The 18,996-nt window shown below is 40.6% G+C and overlaps 1 protein-coding gene across 2 annotated transcripts in view; it reads left to right on the top strand.

Moving 5' to 3' along the window:
- DIS3L2 (DIS3 like 3'-5' exoribonuclease 2) overlaps positions 1-18,996 on the top strand; it is a 373,784-nt gene that overhangs the window by 72,984 nt on the left and 281,804 nt on the right. For both annotated transcript variants that reach the window (XM_060301735.2, XM_030872348.3), the window contains exon 5: positions 845-946. In XM_060301735.2, coding sequence (XP_060157718.1) covers positions 845-946 — 102 coding nt within the window. The remainder of the gene's footprint in view (positions 1-844; positions 947-18,996) is intronic.

The raw sequence follows: 18,996 nt of genomic DNA, 5'->3' as shown, positions 1-18,996 counted from the left end.
CACGGTATTGTAAATCAACTATACTTCAGTTAGAAAACAAACAAACCAACCACATTGCTCTCTCTGCCACTTCTTTGGGGGGAGTGTGACTTTGCTGGTTTTCTCCTAGAGAACCCAACTTCTGGAGCTGGTTGTTGCTCCTGCCCTTGGTTGGTTTTCTTTGGGGATTATATCAATGTGTTGTTGTTCTTGTGTTTTCTTGCAAATTGTCTACTTTTTACCTTTCCCTTACAAAAATTCAGTCATGTACAAAAGGTACCATCATGCTTTATTTTATTTAAAACAAAAAAGGGTAACTTACTTCTTTCTCATTTCAGTTATGAAAGCATGCAGTCCTCGTTTTCTTCCTTTTTTTTTTTTTTTGCGGTAGGCGGGCCTCTCACTGCTGCGGCCGCTCCTGCTGCAGAGCACAGGCTCCGGACGCGCAGGATCAGTGGCCATGGCTCACGGGCCCAGCCGCTCCACGGCATGTGGGATCCTCCCGGGCTGGGGCACGAACCCGTGTCCCCTGCATCGGCGGGTGGACTCTCAACCACTGCGCCACCAGAGAAGCTCCTCGTTTTCTGCTTTATGTATTTTTGTTTGTTTGGTTTGGCCTGTCTACAGTAGATCTTCTCTTATTTGGTGATTTTTTAGTATTATGTTAACCTGTTCTTCTGTGTTCATCACCATTTCTATTAGTTCCAAAGAGCCTGAGCTTCCTCTAGGTCTGTTTGTGGTTAAATACTAGTGTTCCTGTTAACTCAGTGGACAGATTGTAGAGTCTACAGTTTTCAAACCAAGGAAGTAACTTTTGGTTCCAAGCCTTGGTAAACTGACTACTTTATTTCCTTCTCCAACCTAGGATGGTGATCGAGACATTTTTATTGATGGGGTTGTTGCTCGTAATAGAGCCTTGAATGGGGACCTGGTGGTTGTGAATCTGCTTCCAGAGGAGCAGTGGAAGGTGAGTTAAATTTTCCTTTTATAACTGTAGACTTCTCAGGGCCTTTTGCAGTAGTGCATCAGTGAGACATCATTAACTGAAACAGTCACAGACCCCTAAGGCCCTTGGTTGCCTCAGAAGCAGACCACAGAATTCTTGGGACATAGAAGCATTGGGTGCGCAGACATTTAATGATTTCGGTTCACCTTGTTCCCTCCCCTATGATCTGTCTTCCCTGTCACATGCTTTGCATTGGTTTCTGGTAATTTTTAGGATAGAAAAAAAGCTTGCAGGGGACATTCAAACCTGATACGTATTAATATCCCACATTTAATGCTGGGAGAACTAGAAAGACAAAGCCATAAGGATGGTGCAGTCTTCACATATTCCTGCTGCCTCTCCTGGAGAACCCAGGCAACACATATCTAGTTCTGTGATGTCCAGTTTGGTAATTGGACTTCTCGTGGCAGATAAAAATAGACTGTGTATTTTTATAAAACAGAAATTTGGTAGCAGACGAAAATGTTTTTAACATGAGAATATTCTGGGTTTTAGTCTCCATCTGTGTCTGTCAACTGAAAAGGAAGATTTGGTTTTGTTTTGACTATTGTTTTAAATAAGGATCAGGCACTAGAATGATTCATAGCAACAGTTTCTTTGAATTGTCAAATAAAACTGGTAACTTGTATATCTAAGTCTGAATTTTTCTTCCTAGTATTCTTTTCTTTTTTTTAATTTTATTTTATTTTATTTATACAGCAGTTTCTTATTATCTGTTTTATACATATTAGTGTATATACGTCAATCCCAATCTCCCAATTCATCCCACCACCACCACCTACCCCCACCCTCTTTCCCCCTGTGGTATCCATACGTTTGTTCTCTACATCTGTGTCTCTATTTCTGCCTTGCAACCTGGTTCATCTGTACCATTTTTCTACGTTCCACATATATGCGTTAATATACGATGTTTGTTTTTCTCTTTCTGACTTACTTCACTCTGTATGACAGACTCTAGGTCCATCCACATCTCTACAAAATGACCCAATTTCATTTCTTTTTATGGCTGAGTAATATTCCATTGTATATATGTACCACATCTTCTTTATCCATTTATCTGTTGATGGGCATTTAGGTTGCTTCCATGAGCTGGCTATTGTAAATAGTGCTGCAGTGAACACTGGGGTGCATGTGTCTTTTTGAATTATGGTTTTCTCTGAGTATTTGCCCAGTAGTGGGATTGCTGGGTCATATGGTAATTCTACTTTTAGTTTTTTAAGGAACCTCCATATTGTTCTCCATAGTGGCTGTATCAATTTACATTCCCATCAACAGTGCAAGAGGGTTCCCTTTTCTCCACACCCTCTCCAGCATTTGTTGTTTGTAGATTTTCTGATGATGCCCATTCTAACCGGTGTGAGGTGATACCTCATTGTAGTTTTGATTTGCATTTCTCTAATAATTAGTGATGTTGAGCATCTTTTCATGTGCCTCTTGGCCATCTGTATGTCTTCTTTGGAGAAATGTCTATTTAGGTCTTCTGCCCATTTTTTGATTAGGTTGTTTGTTTTTTTAATATTGAGCTGCATGATTCCTAGTATTCTTTTTTTTTTCATTTATTTATTTATTTTTGGCTGCGTTGGGTCTTCATTCCTGTGTGCGGGCTTTCTCTAGTTGCGGTGCGTGAGGTTTATTCTTCGTTGCTGTGCGCGGGCTTCTCATTGCGGTGGCTTCTCTTGTTGCTGAGCATGGGCTCTAGGCGCGTGGGCTTCAGTAGTTGTGGCTTGTGGGCCCCAGAATGCAGGCTTAGTAGTTGAGGCATATGGGCCCAGCTGCTCTGTGCCACGTGGGATCCTCCCAGACCAGGGCTCGAACCTGCGTCCCCTGCACCGGCAGGCAGACTCCCAAGCACTGTGCCACCAGGGAAGTCCCCCTAGTATTCTTTATATCATATCTTTTATTTTATTTGGCTCAATTTATTGCTACTCAAGAATTTGGTATCCTCTTCAGTGAGAGGTATTACAGCAGAGTGATTAATAGAGTGGACTTTTAGGCTAGGCTACTTGGGTTTGAAGCTCATCTTTGCCAGTCATCTGTATAACCTTGGGTGAACTATACAGCCTCTCTGTGCTTCAAATACCTCATCTGTAGAATGAGAATAATCATAGTACCTACTTCGTAGGTTTGTCATAGGATTAAATGAGAATATATGGAGAAATCTTAGAATAGTGCCTGACCCATGGTAGCAGCTCAAGTTTTTATTATTAATTTTTTCCAGAAATGTGGGAAGTACTACCTTATCTCAGAGCTTTGTTGAGGCAGAAACTAAATTCTTCTTTTTATCTGATAGGGCTATAGTAATTGAGTAAGACCTATGTGTCAGGAATTTGTAGGGTGCACGGAAATCATTAATGCTCAAGATGGACATAGTTGTTACCCTCATGGAGCTTTTAGTCTGGTAGGGAGTGCAGGTAGGAAGAGACAGATGCTACTCACACTTACACAAATTTAAGGAAAATTTTGATTAATGCTGCGAAGTTAAGTGCAGAGTGTTTTACAAGAGTGAATTATCCTAGTCCAGATCTACCTCTTCACCTCCCCCCAACTCCCATCCCTAGTTGCTGACAATTGTGGATAGTCTCCTTACTTGAGTCTTGAAAACACAGCTAAGGGTTGGCTCCAGGTCCTAGGAACATAGGTTGATTTAGGTCATTTCCTCTTTTCCTGAAAGCATCATCTAGCAGTGTTGACTGGGTTTAAGGTGACAGGAAGAATGCATTAGGGTCTGGTCAAACCAAAGGAAGTATTCCTAGAGGTCATAGAGAGAGTAAATAGGCAGCATTATAGTAAAGATAAGCCAAGGAACAGAAAAGATGATGGATCCCTTCTACTTAAGGGGTGAGAATGGATAGACTAGAAAGAAATAGAAGAGTGTTTAGCAAGACAGATGGATCTAGAGCTGACCAGAGCAGGTATGAGGTATTGACTGGTTAAAGAGTTAATGGAATGGCTGTGTTAAGTGTTAATTTCTTTTTTTTTTTTTTTTTGCGGTACGCGGGCCTCTCACTGTCGTGGCCTCTCCCGTTGCGGAGCACAGGCTCCGGACGCGCAGGCTCAGCAGCCATGGCTCACGGGCCCAGCTGCTCCACGGCATGTGGGATCTTCCCGGACCAGGGCACGAACCTGCGTCCCCTGCATCGGCAGGTGGACTCCCAACCACTGTGCCACTAGGGGAGCCCTTAATTTCTTTTTAAACATTTTAATAGAGATCTTGAAAGTATATGGAGCCTAGATGGTTTCACTTACTTATGAATTCCACTAAACATTTAAGGAAGAAATAGTCCTGATTTTACAAAAACGCTTACAGGAAAAACAAGAGAAGGATACCTTTTCCAACTCATTCTATGAGGCCAGCATTGCCCTAATACCAAAACCAGGAATGGACATTTTAAGAAAAGAAAGCTACAGACCAGTACTCCTCACAAACATGGGTGAAAAAGTCCTCAACAAAATATTAACAAATAAAATCTAGCAATGTATTAAAAGGCTAATACAACATGAGCAAGTGGGGTTTATCTCAGGAGTGCAAGGCTGGTTTAATATCTGAAAAGCAATTTGGTGTAATTCACCATATTAACAGGCTAAAGTTAACCCCATATTTAAATCAAATGCCATCATTTTGATAGATGCAGAAAATATATTTGACAGAAGTCCACAACCATTCATGATAAAAACTCATAGTAGACTAGCAATAGAAGAGGACTTCTTCAGTCTGATGAAGAATACCTAGGAGATACTTATAACTAACATTATTCTTAATGGTGAAAGAGTGAATTTTTTTTTCTACTATTGGGAATGAGGTAAGACTGTCCCTTCTCATTCCTTTTATTCAACATCATACTGGAGATTCTAGTCAGTATGATAAAGCAATAGAAAAAAACATTTAGATGGGAAAGGATGAAGGAAAACCTTCCTTATTCTCAGACTGTGTGATCTTCTATGTATAAAAACCTAAGGAATTTACAAGAAAAGCTACTAGAACTAATAAGTGAGCTTAGCAAGGCTGAAGGACAGAGGCTGATATACAAAAACCCATTGTATTTCTATATAGTAGCAATGAAAAATTAGAAGTTGAAAACTTTCTTAAAGTACCATTTTTAATAGGATGAAAAATATGAAATACTTAGGGTTAAATGTGACCAAAGGTGTGTAAGACTATAAAACATTATTGAGAGAAATTAAATAAGGCCTCAGTAAATGGTGAGAAATACTGTGTTCATGAATTAAAAGACTCAGTATTGTTAAACTGCCAATTCTATTCAAATTGATCTGTAGATTAAGCATAATTCCAAACAAAATCCTAGCCCTTAAGCAAGGAGGAGGAGGATGTTTAGTGAAATATGTTCTCAGGATTAAGCATAGGAAGCCCAGACCAAAGAGGCTAGAGTCAGGAACTTTGGATGAAATCCTTTTAGCTGTAATTTGTAATGTTCTGCCTATATTATTTCTGCATTCCCCCAAGTGTAAAAACAACTTTCCAGTTAGCAGTACACTTTTTTTTTTTTTTAAGATTTTTTTGATGTGGACCAGTTTTAAAGTCTTTATTGAATTTGTTACAATATTGCTTCTGTATTATGTTTTGGTTTTTTGGCCATGAGGAATGTGGGATCTTAGCTCCCCAACCAGGGCTCGAACCTGCACCCCCTGCATTGGAAGGCAAAGTCTTAACTACTGGGCTGCCAGCGAAGTCCCGAGCAGTACACTTCTTAAAATGTAAAGAGTCCCTGTTTATCCTCTGTGTTGTGCAATCTGAATCTCTTTAATAGTCAGTCTTGTGGAGAGAAATATTGCAGAGGCTAGAGTGGACCATGGCATCTTTCAAGTCAAAAGAAAAGTAGGCTAAGTCCCTAAATCTTGGGTGCTGGGTATTGGCTGGGACCTCAGAAATGGTGCTAGAGCTTAATTGTAGAAAAGCCTCTGATGGTTTTCTTACCAATGCCTAAGACTCCTGAATCAGCACAGAAAAAGGAACTTTGGAGCCCACTTGGCTTTGGAGACTTCCATCAGAGCTACTGGCAGGTGGGCCAGGCACCTCATCAAGAATCATAGCAGTCACTGTCCTGTACAGGAATGGGCAGTGCTGGGGTTTCTAGGCAGATGGGTAGAGGGAAATAGAGGGACTCAGAAGACCAGTATTAGTATTAGTATTGAGGAGTCTGGAGAGGAGGTGATATTCATGAAGGAGGTGTGCAGAACAAAGCTGAGAGTAGCTGTTTTTTGTCAGAGAAAGATGGATGTGAGGATACCTCATTAGAATTGAGGCCAATCCTATAGGCCAGTGCTTGTCTCTAACTTGCAAATGATTCACCTGGAGACTTTGTTGCAATGCAAAGTATAATTTAGTAGATCTGAGGTGGTGCCCCAAATCGTGCATTTCTAACAAGTCCCTAGTCAACATTGGTGCTACGGGTTCTGGAACCATCCTTTGAATAACAAGCCTATAATATGTGAATCAGGAGAAAAGAAGAAAGAAGCAGCTAGGGAACTTGGGGATGAACTCTCTGGGCCCAGGATCTGAGACTTGGTTGGTGGGAAGATAGTTGAGGAAGAAATGTGAACCTTAACACTTGTGGCTGGGCCATGATGTCCCCCTGAGAGACTGGATCCTGAGCCTCTTATTATTAATGACATCCTTTTGAGCAAGGATTGGAATGGATATAGAGAAAGGCCTAGACTGGCAAGGAGAACCCTACCCTTTGTGTTGCTGGTAGAAGTAGAGTCGGGGTGATGACAGAGGGGCTGCCTTGGTATGTATATAGGCCCTCTTCGGCTTTCAGAAGATTTGAAATGTAGAGTGGCTCAAGGTTCCATACTTGTTCCGTTTCTGTGGAGTTCCTAAAGGTGTTCACAGTGGCTGCCTGACAACTGCTTTTTATATTAAAATCAGCCCCATTAAGTATGTCTCTTAGGCCTCATTGGAATAAGTATTTCACAGCTTCCCATTCTGAAGAGGGGAGCTCTGTCGGCTATAGCCCACCTGTGACAGTTGTTGGTGACAGGGTCAAACTAGGGAGAAGAGAATATTCAGACTGTCATCAAGAATCCCTGACATGTAGAATATAAACATCTCAAAGCATACTGGCCAATTGTATTACAGGTTTGTTAGTACAAAAGCATATTGTTATCAAAGGAATCTGTTGTCAATGGTGTGAGCAAATGCGAATTAATTGGATTATTCATCTTTGCTTCTCTATTCTTGTTGCGCTCACCCCTCTTGGGTATGTAAACAACAGTTCTTTTAGCTATAGTAGTAAATAGTCAATTTATTTCACAGCATGTTTTTTGGCAAAATAGATAGCTGTAGAAGTATCAAGCTGTGAGGCAATAATAAAAAATAATGTGCTCTTATATAACAATTATAATTTCAGAATTCCTCCATGCTTTTAGTATTTATATGTAATTTTTATTACAGTCATTTAATGAAGGATTCTTGAGGCGAATGATAGTTTCTTTACTTTGTCAATTTGGAAATTAAGCGACTTGTTTGAGAACTTGGAGTTTTGGGAAACGGAGTAGAATCCATATGTCTTGACTTAGCTTAATGTTCTTTCCTTTCCTTATGTTTGTTTTTTTTGCTCTTTTTTTTTTTTTCTGTGAGGGTGTGTGTATGTATTTTTATAGCCTGAGGGTTTGTGGCTTTCCTCAGGTTTTCAGCGTGGATGGATGTGTCCCCAAATGGTTAGAAGCCATTGATCTTGATGATTCTGCCTGGAACAGTTCAGGGTACCTGGTGGCTTTTCATCCTCCACCCCTCCTGCCCTGTGCTAGATGATGGAGGTACAAACTCAGATAGGTCACATGCTTTGCTCTTAAGGTGCTTGTAGGCTGGTTGGAAGAGGGATGGGAACAGTTGTATGGTTTGTACGATAGAGAAATACATGTTGTTATGCGAGCACTAAACTGAGAGAATTTGGGAAGGTTTCATAGAAGGGGTTCCATTTGAACTATGGTTTGGAAGATGGGAATGGAGAAGAAGAGAGGTTTGGTTTTGTTTTAGGATGAGAATGATTTGTTTAGGGCTGAGAATTATTTGGCAGGAGAGGGGGGTGAAAATTTCCACTTTCAGGGAGGAACATATGAAGTAAGGGTCTGTCTTTCTGCCATGCAGTTGGCTGAGTGCTGCAGCCCCTCAACCAGCTCTCTTAGACACTGGCATAAGCAGGGAATTGCTAATTGTTACCAAGATCCCCCCCTCTAGGAAGACTAACATCCTGACCCCCTTTTACTGAAGCTCACAGTATCCTGCTCTTTGTAAACTCGTCTAATTGTCATGTATTTGATTTTAGCCCCACCTCTTCCATTTTCTTTTCTTTTTCCCACCAAGTTCATCTTCCATAATCATCAACAACCTTGTCCTTTATCTTTTTTTAAACTATAATAAATTCATCCTATTATTTTTCTTCTCTTAAAAATCAAATACTATAGTACATTGCAATTAAGTGTATGTAGACTCTGGATGCTGCTGCTGATTGCTAACTTTTTAGTGCTAACTGTGTACCAGGAACTGTATTTAGTGCCTCACACCATTCTTTAGTCTGCTTTTATCTCTATCCCAGTTTCGTGAATGGGAAACCTGCGGTTTAGCTTAAGCATACTACTTATTTAGGGAACAAATAAATACAACTAGGGAGTGACAGTGTTGGGATTCAAATTCACATCTCTTCATGTCATGACCTCATTGCTATTTGTTACTCCAGAGGTGCAAAGGAGAGAGTTATTTGATCTGTAGATAGATATTGTCAGGTATCATAAAAATCAACATAAATCCAGAAAATAATAATACATGATTTAGCATTAGGCAGTATCCTGAGTTGCCATCATGGGTAAAGAAGATGACTTTATCAATTGAAACGACCAAAGGCCCAGTATTCTTTTTTTTTTTTTTAAGCAGCATATAGTATCTTTTTATTATGAGTTTTACTGGTCTTGATCTAGTATTTCAGTTAATTTTTAAAAAATTAAAAAAATCTTTTACTTAGTAGCTTTATATATATCTATATATATTTTTAATTTTTAAAAGAATTTTAAAATCTTTTACTTAGTAGCTCCCAGTATTATTCTTAGAAGACAAACAATTTAGAAACAATTAATTAGAATTCGAGTGAACTGAGTGGTTGTATCCTAAGGCTAGAGAGATATGAAAGCTACCCCAGGGCATTAGGGAGGCAAGTATTGGGATTGTGTCTTACCAGACATCTGCCCTACATAATAGATCGAAACCGAGAGAGCTAACCCAATTATAAAGTGAAACCATGAGCTACAGCCCGCTGGACAAGACATAGAATCAAAGAGGTGATAGACTCAGATGCCATTCTGGCTTGTTGGCAGCAGATCTCAAATTCATGGGACATGTGACACAAGTATTCAGAAGGCAGGTAGGCATTTGTCATATAGAGGGTGCCTTCTTCTGGGACTTTGGGACAGGGTTCTAATTCCAGAGATGTGAGACCATCTTATTACAAACAGACTGTTGGAGGCAGCCACTAGGCTGGGAGTCAAGGATAGGATTTAATCCCTGAGCTAGGAGAATTGGCTAGAGTGGTACTGGGAGCAAGAACCAAAGCAGAAGACCAACCTTGAAAGCCAGAACTCTGGGCCTTCTTTGACTGTACCAAAGGAGATTTGGGAACCCAGAATTCAGCTCTGGTATCTTGGATCTGGGGGTTGGGTTAAAGCTAAGCCCTCTGATAAGAGGAGCCAAAGCTGTTTAAATATTAACTTCTTTGCTTGATTGGAAACTAGGGTGAGTAGCTTAGTTGATGCAGCCATAGTGAGTGGCCCAGAGAAAATCAGAGTACAGGAAGCTGATAAGAGCGTATTAAAATTAAAATCAGGTGAAACTGTGAAACAGAAGCTGACTAGCTGAAGAGTCAGGAGTGGATTTCAAGTGAAATTTCTTCTCATTGGAACTTAGCTTCTATATTCTTCTGTCTGAATATTTAAAATATAGTAAGACAGACTGGAATATATTTGATATATGGATACCCAATGGAAAATTATAATGTTATTCATTTATCACCCAGGTATTTGTTGAATACCTGCATTGTACTTGGGAATAAATCAACCAAGCACTTTGTTAGCTAAGTCTAAATTTCTCTTGGGACAGGATTATTTTACTTAATTTACAACAGAGTAAAGTTTATACATGAATTAAGAAGGATGGAAAAGCAAGGGCAATTATTCTATGTTTTCTAACATGTCTATTGTACAGTTCCTAAGAAAACTTATTTTTATGCAGAATGCTAATACTTCAGCAAGGGAATAATAGAAGTATGGATGGACATTTTGGAAGAGATTAGCACAGAAAGAACTTGAGTTTAAAAGAATAAAGGAAGTGCTGATAGGAGTAACTACTCTTGTTCTAAATTAAACAAACAAAAATCAAAGTGCACATTTAATCCCTAACTTTCAAAGGCTATTCCAAACCTTCTTATGGTCACATGAAATTGGTCTAGTACAGTAAATTGTTTCCTTTGACAACTAACTTTTCCTTCAAATGATTGTTTTAAAGTTTTGTCTTCCAAGTTCTTCTTTAAATATGCACCCATCATACTAGATTATATTTAATCCAATCTCTTATATAACCACTATCATTTTGGATTGCTCTCAATTCCAGTGGAATTTGGATTTCTTAGAACTGTTTGGTTTCTTGGCCTGCATGGCAGGCCCAAAAAAGACTTGGAAGGTACTTAATCTTGGAGGGCAAGGTCTTTGGAGCCTCCACCCATAACAGTATGGTAGGTAAGGTATATCTACTACCATGATCAGATTTTCCCAAAATTGTTATATACACAAACCTATTTTTAACAATCATCTTTTCTTCTTCTTTATTGCCAGCTCTAGGATCAAATACATCAGGTTCTTGCCTGCTTTAAACATGCCTTCAGATCTCTGTAATTCAAATTGAAATGTCTGAAATAAGGAATGTATCATTTAAGGATAGAGTAGCTTATTTGTGCTGGGAAACTCCCAATTAATATTTCAGGATTATTTGCTAGAAAACTAATTCATTCCTCCTTAACTCCATGGAGATGGTTTGGTGAAATTCACATTCATTGTAAGGAATGAGTTAATATAGGTAAAGTACTTAAAGCAATACTGGCATATTATAAATGCTCAAGAAATGTCAGATATTACCACTATTCTTTGAAATGAGGACTGAGGGTTACAGTTAGGCCAATATCATAATAATGACTCAAGTTTACTATTCCCAGCTCTTGAATTTACCACTGATAACATTTGCTCATAGCAGACATAAAATGTTGACATAAAATGTTGATATCTCAGTATGCATTCCTTTGAGGAAATTGCTAGACAGTTGTATGGTAGGCAAGATTATACTGTGGAATGATGTGGTTTATTTCTTACTCATGCCCTTTGCCCATCAAGCTCATCTAGGGTTTTGTTTTCAATGATCATCACTCCAGAGCCCAGGCTGAATGGAACAGCTGCCATCAGCTTTTCTGTGGCAGAAGGAAACAGAGCCCTGGAGGGGCCACATTTAAAATGCCTTTGTCCCAAAGCGACTTCATCAGTTCTGTTCACAACTCATTGGCCAGAATGAGTCACCTGGCCCTACTCAACCACAAGAGGGCCAAGAAGTACAGTTCTACAAATTGTCTGCAAGTAGGGATAGCAGGAAATATCCGGTGAACTGCACGGATGACTATCACACTGGATTAATTAGATTCATTGTACTTTGCATTCCTGACCAGCCATCTGAAAAGTGTATGCCACTGGTCATTAGGGAGATCAGGCAAAAATTTCTATATTATTTACTATAAATACATCACCACTAATGAAAAAAGAATTCAGAAATACCTGAAAATGATCTAGATGGTCTTTAAGATCACCCTTAGTTATGTCACTCTTGCTTTAAAGTACAGTGTGTAATATAAAGTAAATTTGTTGATCTTCAAATTAAGCTAATGGTGTAATTTTTGTAAGTGAAAGGCAAGGAAGTTTTAAGGAAGTATACTGGTATTTATTTGATAATATTTATAAACCATAAAGAGTTTATCATTAGCAGTAGTATTTTGATATTGTTGCTTGCTACTGCTATTGTTAAAATTTTCATTTTTTATTAAAAATTTTTCAATAGCTATATATTATCCTATGTTTTATAGAAACTAGTCATGATTTAGGGCATATACATAATTGTCTTATGAATTTAGGCAACTAGGGAGAGGAAAATGGTAGATTTGGAAAACTATAGATATTTTAGTATTTTGGAGCTTGAAATGCAAGATAGGGATATAAAGTGGCAGGAGATGAGGCCGGGCTGGTAAATGGCAGGTCGGGAGGTTCACATCGTGAAATGTCTACATACTGTGTAAAGGAGTTCTGCCGTTATCATGTAGGTATGGGGGAGCCTTTGAAGAATTTTGAGGAGGGGTGATGTAGTCAGATTTGCATAGTAGAATATCATTTTGGTGGTAGGGTAGAGAATTTAAAGGAAAGGGGTAGGGACTTCCCTGGTGGCGCAGTGGTTAAGAATCTGCCTGCCAACGCAGGGGTCGCAGGTTGGAGCCCTGGTCCGGGAAGATCCCACATGCCGTGGAGCAACTAAACCCGTGCGCCACAACTACTGAGCCTGCACTCTAGAGCCCGTGAGCCACAACTACTGAGCCTCAGCACCACAGCTACTGAAGCCTGTGTGTCTAGAGCCCGTGCTCTGCAACAAGAGAAGCCACCACCACAAGAAGCCCGCGCACTGCAATGAAGAGTAGCCCCTGCTCGCCGCAACTAGAGAAAGCCTGCACAACAACGAAGACCCAATGCAGCCAAAAAAAAAATAAATTAATTAATTAAAAAACATAAAGGAAAGGGGTAAAATTGGTGGGAGATTGATAAGAAAGTTACTTAAGAGAGTCTCAGTGAGTGATAAGAGTCACAGTGGCCATGTGGATTGTAAGGAGATGAATATAAAGACTATTTAATAAGATAGAACATGGTGATTGGATGTAGTAGGCAAGGGAGAAGGAAGAAGGCAGGATGACTCCTACATTTCAGGCTCAGGTAATTGAGGGGTTGATGGCACCATTTGCTAAGTTAGGAAGGGGAGCAGGGACATATGATGGGTTTGTTTGGACACAATGAGTTTGTGAGGCCTGAAGACATATAGGTATATAGAGCTGGGAGGCAGCTGGATATTAGCATTGGGAGTTCAGGAGTGAGATCTTGGCCAGAGGTAGAGATTTTGGTAACCTCAGTGGCACTTGAATAAACTGTCTGGGGATGATTTATGGAGAGATATGGCCACTGAGGATGGAGTCTGAGGAACACCAACACTTAATGGGCATGGAGAGGAAGAGGATCCAGTAAAGGAGACTGAGAAGTGGTGGCCAGAGAGGAAGGAGGAAAACCAGGAGAGAATGTTAGGCTGGGAACCAAGACAAGGGAGCATTTGAATGAGGAGGAAGTAGTCAGCAGTGCCATGTTGTTGACAGACCCAGTGAGGAATTTTGCTGAGAAGTTAGATTTGGCTAACATGGAGCCATCTGTGACAGTGCTCAGAGCAGTTTTAGTAGGAAAGAAAAGGAACGGCAGAAACCAAATCCCAGTGAGTGAAGCGGGGCATGAAGGAGGCCATGAAAGGGTAGTGATAAGACACAAAGATGATGGTGATGGTTGTTTGGGTATGAGAAAAACTTGACTTAAATGTAGTACCTTTTTTTTAAAAAAAAAAAATCAATTTATTTATTTATTTTTGGTTGTGTTGGGTCTTCTTTGCTGCATGTGGGCTTTCTCTAGTTGCAGCGAGTGGGGGCTACTCTTCGTTGCGGTGCGTGGGCTTCTCATTGCGGTGGCTTCTCTTGTTGCGGAGCGCGGGCTCTAGGCACGCTGGTTTCAGTAGTTGTGGCACGTGGACTCAGTAGTTTTGGCTCGCAGGCTCTAGAGTGCAGGCTCCGTAGTTGTGGCACACAGGCTTAGTTGCTCCGCGGCATGTGAGATCTTCCCAGACCAGGGCTCAAACCCATGTCCTCTGCATTCGCAGGCGGATTCTTAACCACTGCGCCACCAGGGAAGTCCCTAAATGTAGTATCTTAAGTCAGATTTCCTAGAGGCCGAGCTTGAGATGGAGAGTCTTCTTGCCCATCTCAAAAAGTAGTCTATTTTTATGAAAGATTTCTGAAATACACCAAGTTACTTAAAATTTAATTAGTAAAATCATGACATAGATTAAAAGTTCAAATTTGAGAACAATGTACAGAGAACTGGATTTAACGCTAAAAGAAGTTGGGCCTGGCTGGTAAGAGAATGAATCGATAATGCAGAGCACAGAACCGAGGGTAGAACAGGGACGTGCTCTAGAGAAAGCCACATCAGGTTTTAGAAGCAAATGCACTGGGGACAGTTGGCCAGGAGAAGAGAGATGTCCCTATGGCAGTTTTGGGGAACATAGGCACCTTCCAGGGCAGCAGTTGGCAAACTTTCTGTAAAAGACAAGATAGTAAATGTTTGAGGCGTTGTGGGCCACATGGTTCTGTCACGACTTCTCAACTCTGCCAGTGCAGCACAAAAGCAGCTCTGTTCCAGAAAAACTTCATCTTCAGAAGCAGCTGGATTTGGCCTGTGGGTGGTAGTTTGCCGACCTCTCTTCTAGAGGCATGATTAGACCTCATGAAGGACTTTGCTCCTGCCCAACCAACCAAGCAACTATAGAAGCCTTGACACAGACCCCTGCTTCTCCTCCTTAAACAGCAGGACAGCTATGCTGGCAAAAGTTTTCCTGTTTTGACTCCGTCTCAGTATTTCAGGCTTTTAGTTCTTGAGTCTTTTGATTTTGAATCAGACAATGTTAGAGTCTCTATCTTTGTGGTTCTTGAAAATTAGCTTGCATGGATTCTGTGTTTTGTTTTCCTTTAGAGTTTTCTCTTTAATAATATGTGTGAACGTTAAACTTGCAGCCTATTAAGAATTCTGTATGTATTTACCATAGTTTTAGATCATTTTTGATCAGGTTAGAAATAGATTTTGCAGATTAAGTTCTAAGTAGTATTTTTTGGAAGCAGGGGAAATTGAATGGGAAGCACACGGCCACCTTTACTTTGTTTCCTTACTACTGCTTATTCTAGCTCCATTCAGTTTCTCATCCAGTGTCCCTGGGCTCTGCCCTTATGCTTCAGGCCTTTTTGCCATTTACTTGAGCAGTAGGTAATATGTATCAGTGCTTGAAGTGATCAGAGAGAAGACAAGTAGTTTTCCACTAAGTCCTTTTTAAGTGCCAAACCAGGCCCGTTTGTGTCGCTGTAAAAATTGTCATTGGTACAGGATGTAGTAGAGGAGGACAGTAGTAGGTCAGGTAAAGGTCAGTGTTTGAGGCAAGTGACAAAGATCAGTTGAAAGGGATGAGTATAAGACTACAAATGAGGAGTGTGTTCATGGTCAGGAACCAAGGAGATTTCTAGCAGGTTGGGACATAGAACAAATGATGGAGATAAATGGTTTAGAATATAGACTGTCGGCAGGGTCAGGGAGGGGTAGTCCACTCATGCAACTCCTCTGTCAAACCTTCGTTGAGTGCTTACTATGAGTCAGGCATCATGTTGTACCTTAGGAATGTGGTATAGAATGAGGTAGGCGGGATCCGGTTCTGCATCTAAACCACAGAACATAGAAAACGACGTGAATAACTGTTCTCTCAATTCTCCCAAAGATGGTACTTAAATAGTGCCATTCTAGGTTCAAAGTAGAGAAGTTAATTCATTATGTATAATGGATGCCTTAGTGTATAAGGGCTTACTTTTCTTGCGGAGCCTGGATTGAGAAAGTCAGTCTAGTAGAGCCACATGAATTGGTGAGAGCAGTGGTAGAGGAAGTCCTGGAGTGCTGTGGGAGTGCACGATAGGGATGTCCTGCTAGGCTGCATAGGATCTAGGAATGCTTTCTGGAAGAAATGAAGTCTGAATGGAAAGTAAGTTTTAACTATATGAAGAATAGGGAATAGAGACTTGATGGAAAGGAGAGCCTAGCCTGCTCTAAATCCTAAAAGTTGTTTATTAGCTGGAGTGGAGGCTGAGAGGAGAAAAGTAGTGGCTGGAGATAAGTCCTTGTCAGCCTTATTGGGGGCTCCTTCTCACTGGGTACTGGCAAAGGCCAGTTGTAGACTCGAAGACCCAGATCTTGCTGCGTGAATGTCAAGATGAGCTGGATACCTTTGCAATTCTTGGTACATGGTTATTTCTTTTCCTGGAACCACTGGTGGAATGAGGTTTGTTATACACTATGATGGAGTGTCCTCAGCCTGTAAACATCCTAGTCTCAGATACTTTGGGATGAGATCTTGTTGTCTTTTGACAGTAAAGAGGTTGAGCCTTGGCAGCCTTTGGGGCCTTTGGGGCCTTCTGTCTGTCCTCTTCAGTACATTCTTAGTGTTGGGTGTGGTATTCCTTTTGGGGTACTCTGTATCTTTGCAACTCAGAGTGTGGTCTGTGTACCAGCAACATTACAGAATCTCGGGCTCTACCCCAGGACCCACTGAATGAGAATCTGCATTTTAACAAGATTCCCAAGTGATTTGTATGAACATTTAATTTTGAGAAGCACTGTTGTGGATGATTAAAGAATTAACTCTTCTGTTCTTTTAAAATAAAAGTTACATTGGCACTATGGAGAAAGGAGGAAGATACATATGACACGATTACAGGTAATCTTGGAGGAGAATCATGAGTGCAGTGTCACTTGTTGGGGCTTCAGAGGTTTGAAGTAATGATTTCCTTGTTTCAGCAGAATTAGACTCTGCACTTCCCCTTATACCCCCTGCTGCTTCCCCAGTTAGCTCTAGCAAATGGAGGATGGAGAGATTATTCTTATAGTTGTAGTTAGAAAAAGTGTACTAATTAGTTTATTGAAAAAAGATTTCGGGACTTCCCTGGTGGCACAGTGGTTAAGAATCTGCCTGCCAATGCAGGGGACATGGGTTTGATCCCTGGTCTGGGAAGATCCCACATGCTGCGGAGCAACTAAACCTGTGTGCCATAACTACTGAGCCTGCTCTCTAGAGCCCACGAGCCACAACTACTGAGCTCACGTGCCACAACTACTGAAGCCCGTGTGCCTAGAGCCCGTGCTCCACAACAAGAGAAGCCACCGCATGAGAAGCCCACACACCGCAACAAAGAGTAGCCCCCTCTCGCTGCAACTAGAGAAAGTGCACGCGCATCAACGAAGACCCAACGCAACCGAAAAAAGAAGAAAAAAAAAAAGATTTCAATCTATATCTTGAGTTGTTTTTATGCCAGTAAGTTTTCTGTAACTCTCTTTCTCCCACATTTTTAGGAAATCATTTTTGTATTAAGTTCAGACAATCATGTCATTCCTTGTTAGCCTCCAGTTTCATTCATTTTTTTTCCCTGAAGAATTACCTCTTACACTGTGTTTAATACATGTTTTTATGATGCAGGCTTCTTTTTTTCCTAAATCACTAATTGAGACCTGATTCTAGGAGTTTGCAGCATGTTATAAAAGTCTTTTTGAAAAGTAAGCTTACAGAATATTGAAAAAACATTTTAATGTACAGAATTTTGTATCTTGAAACACTCCAAAGTATGAAACAGCTTTTAATAACTTAAGCATTATTATTATTCTTTCTGCCCTATGCCATTGTCATATCACATGCTATTGCATCAGATGGTATTGAAAAGAAAAAGAATAATATAAGCTTAAAGGGTAAAAACTAGAAGAGGCAAATTTAAACAAAACCAGTCTGAAACTGTTTAAATGTCTATATTTGAAATTTATCAAAAGGATATATTATTCTTTAATGAATAAAGCACTCACATTATCAAAATAATTTGTTATTTATAATTGGAATTATTTTATTATTTTTTTTATTTGGATGTTTTCTTGACTTTGGTAAGATTAATTTTTTTTTTTTTCCCCGGTACGCGGGCCTCACACTGTTGTGGCCTCTCCCGTTGCGGAGCACAGGCTCCGGACGCGCAGGCTCAGCGGCCATGGCTCACGGGACCAGCCGCTCCGCAGCACGTGGGATCTTCCCGGAGTGGGGCACGAACCCGTGTCCCCTGCATCGGCAGGCAGACTCTCAACCACTGTGCCACCAGGGAAGCCTACAGCCAGGTTTTTTGGACCCACTGCCCCTTTGTCGGCAGTGGTCTGGATTCTGCAGTTTGGCTTCTGACTCAGTAGTCTGCTAATGTTCTTTTCATGGTCGTCACTGACTTACACAGTTTTCATTGGTCACTGTCTTAGTTTTCATTTTCCTTAGGCTTTCTATAGTGATTTAACACCATTGATTTCTATCTCTTTTTGTAATAATGCCCCATTAGCTCTAGAGCCCAGTTGGTTTTGTGTGTGTCTTCTTGGTCTGTTCTTTCGTAGTTAAATTTCTCTTATTCCTCCTCCAGTTGGAGACGTTTCCCGTTCTCCTGACCTGAGCTGTCTTTCCTTTATATTCTCTTCCACAGAGGCCGTTATGTACACTCAGAGTTTAAACTGGCGCTACTCTGGGTTATTTCCACCATCCGTTCCTTACCCAACAGTTTTTGATTGGCCACTTTGTGCCTGGCACTAGGCTAGTGCCAAGATGCAAAGGGGAACACATTTTTGACTGCCCTTGATTTACTTGCAGATCAGTCTGAAATCAGGTATGTAAACAGAGCACCCATAGTATTACTTAAAGGAGATTTGCACACAGATGCCAGAGCTCAGAGGAGAGGAGGGGACAGGTCTGCCTAAGGAAATTGGTTAAAATTTCTTAGAATAGATGACATTTGAATTTCAGTTTAAAAGGAGAGTTTGCCAAAAGAAGATTCTGGCGAGAGGAGAATGTTTTAGGCAAAGGGAACTATACATTTTAAGGAATATAAGCATATATTCCTCCCAAGTCTAACCTGGTAGGGGCAAGCATCGTGTCATATTTATGTTTATATTATGGCATACTGGAAGGAGCATGGGCTTTTTGAGTCAGATTGGGGTCCACATTCTAGATCCTTTGCTTATTGACCCTGAGGTTCAGAGGCCTCTGAGCTATAGTCACCTCAAGTAGT

The sequence above is a fragment of the Globicephala melas genome, chromosome 7 (assembly GCF_963455315.2).
Source record: "Globicephala melas chromosome 7, mGloMel1.2, whole genome shotgun sequence".
NCBI classification, from domain to species: domain Eukaryota; kingdom Metazoa; phylum Chordata; class Mammalia; order Artiodactyla; family Delphinidae; genus Globicephala; species Globicephala melas.
The sequence above is the reverse complement of the archived record's forward strand: the minus strand, read 5'-3'. Positions and strand labels throughout refer to the sequence as shown.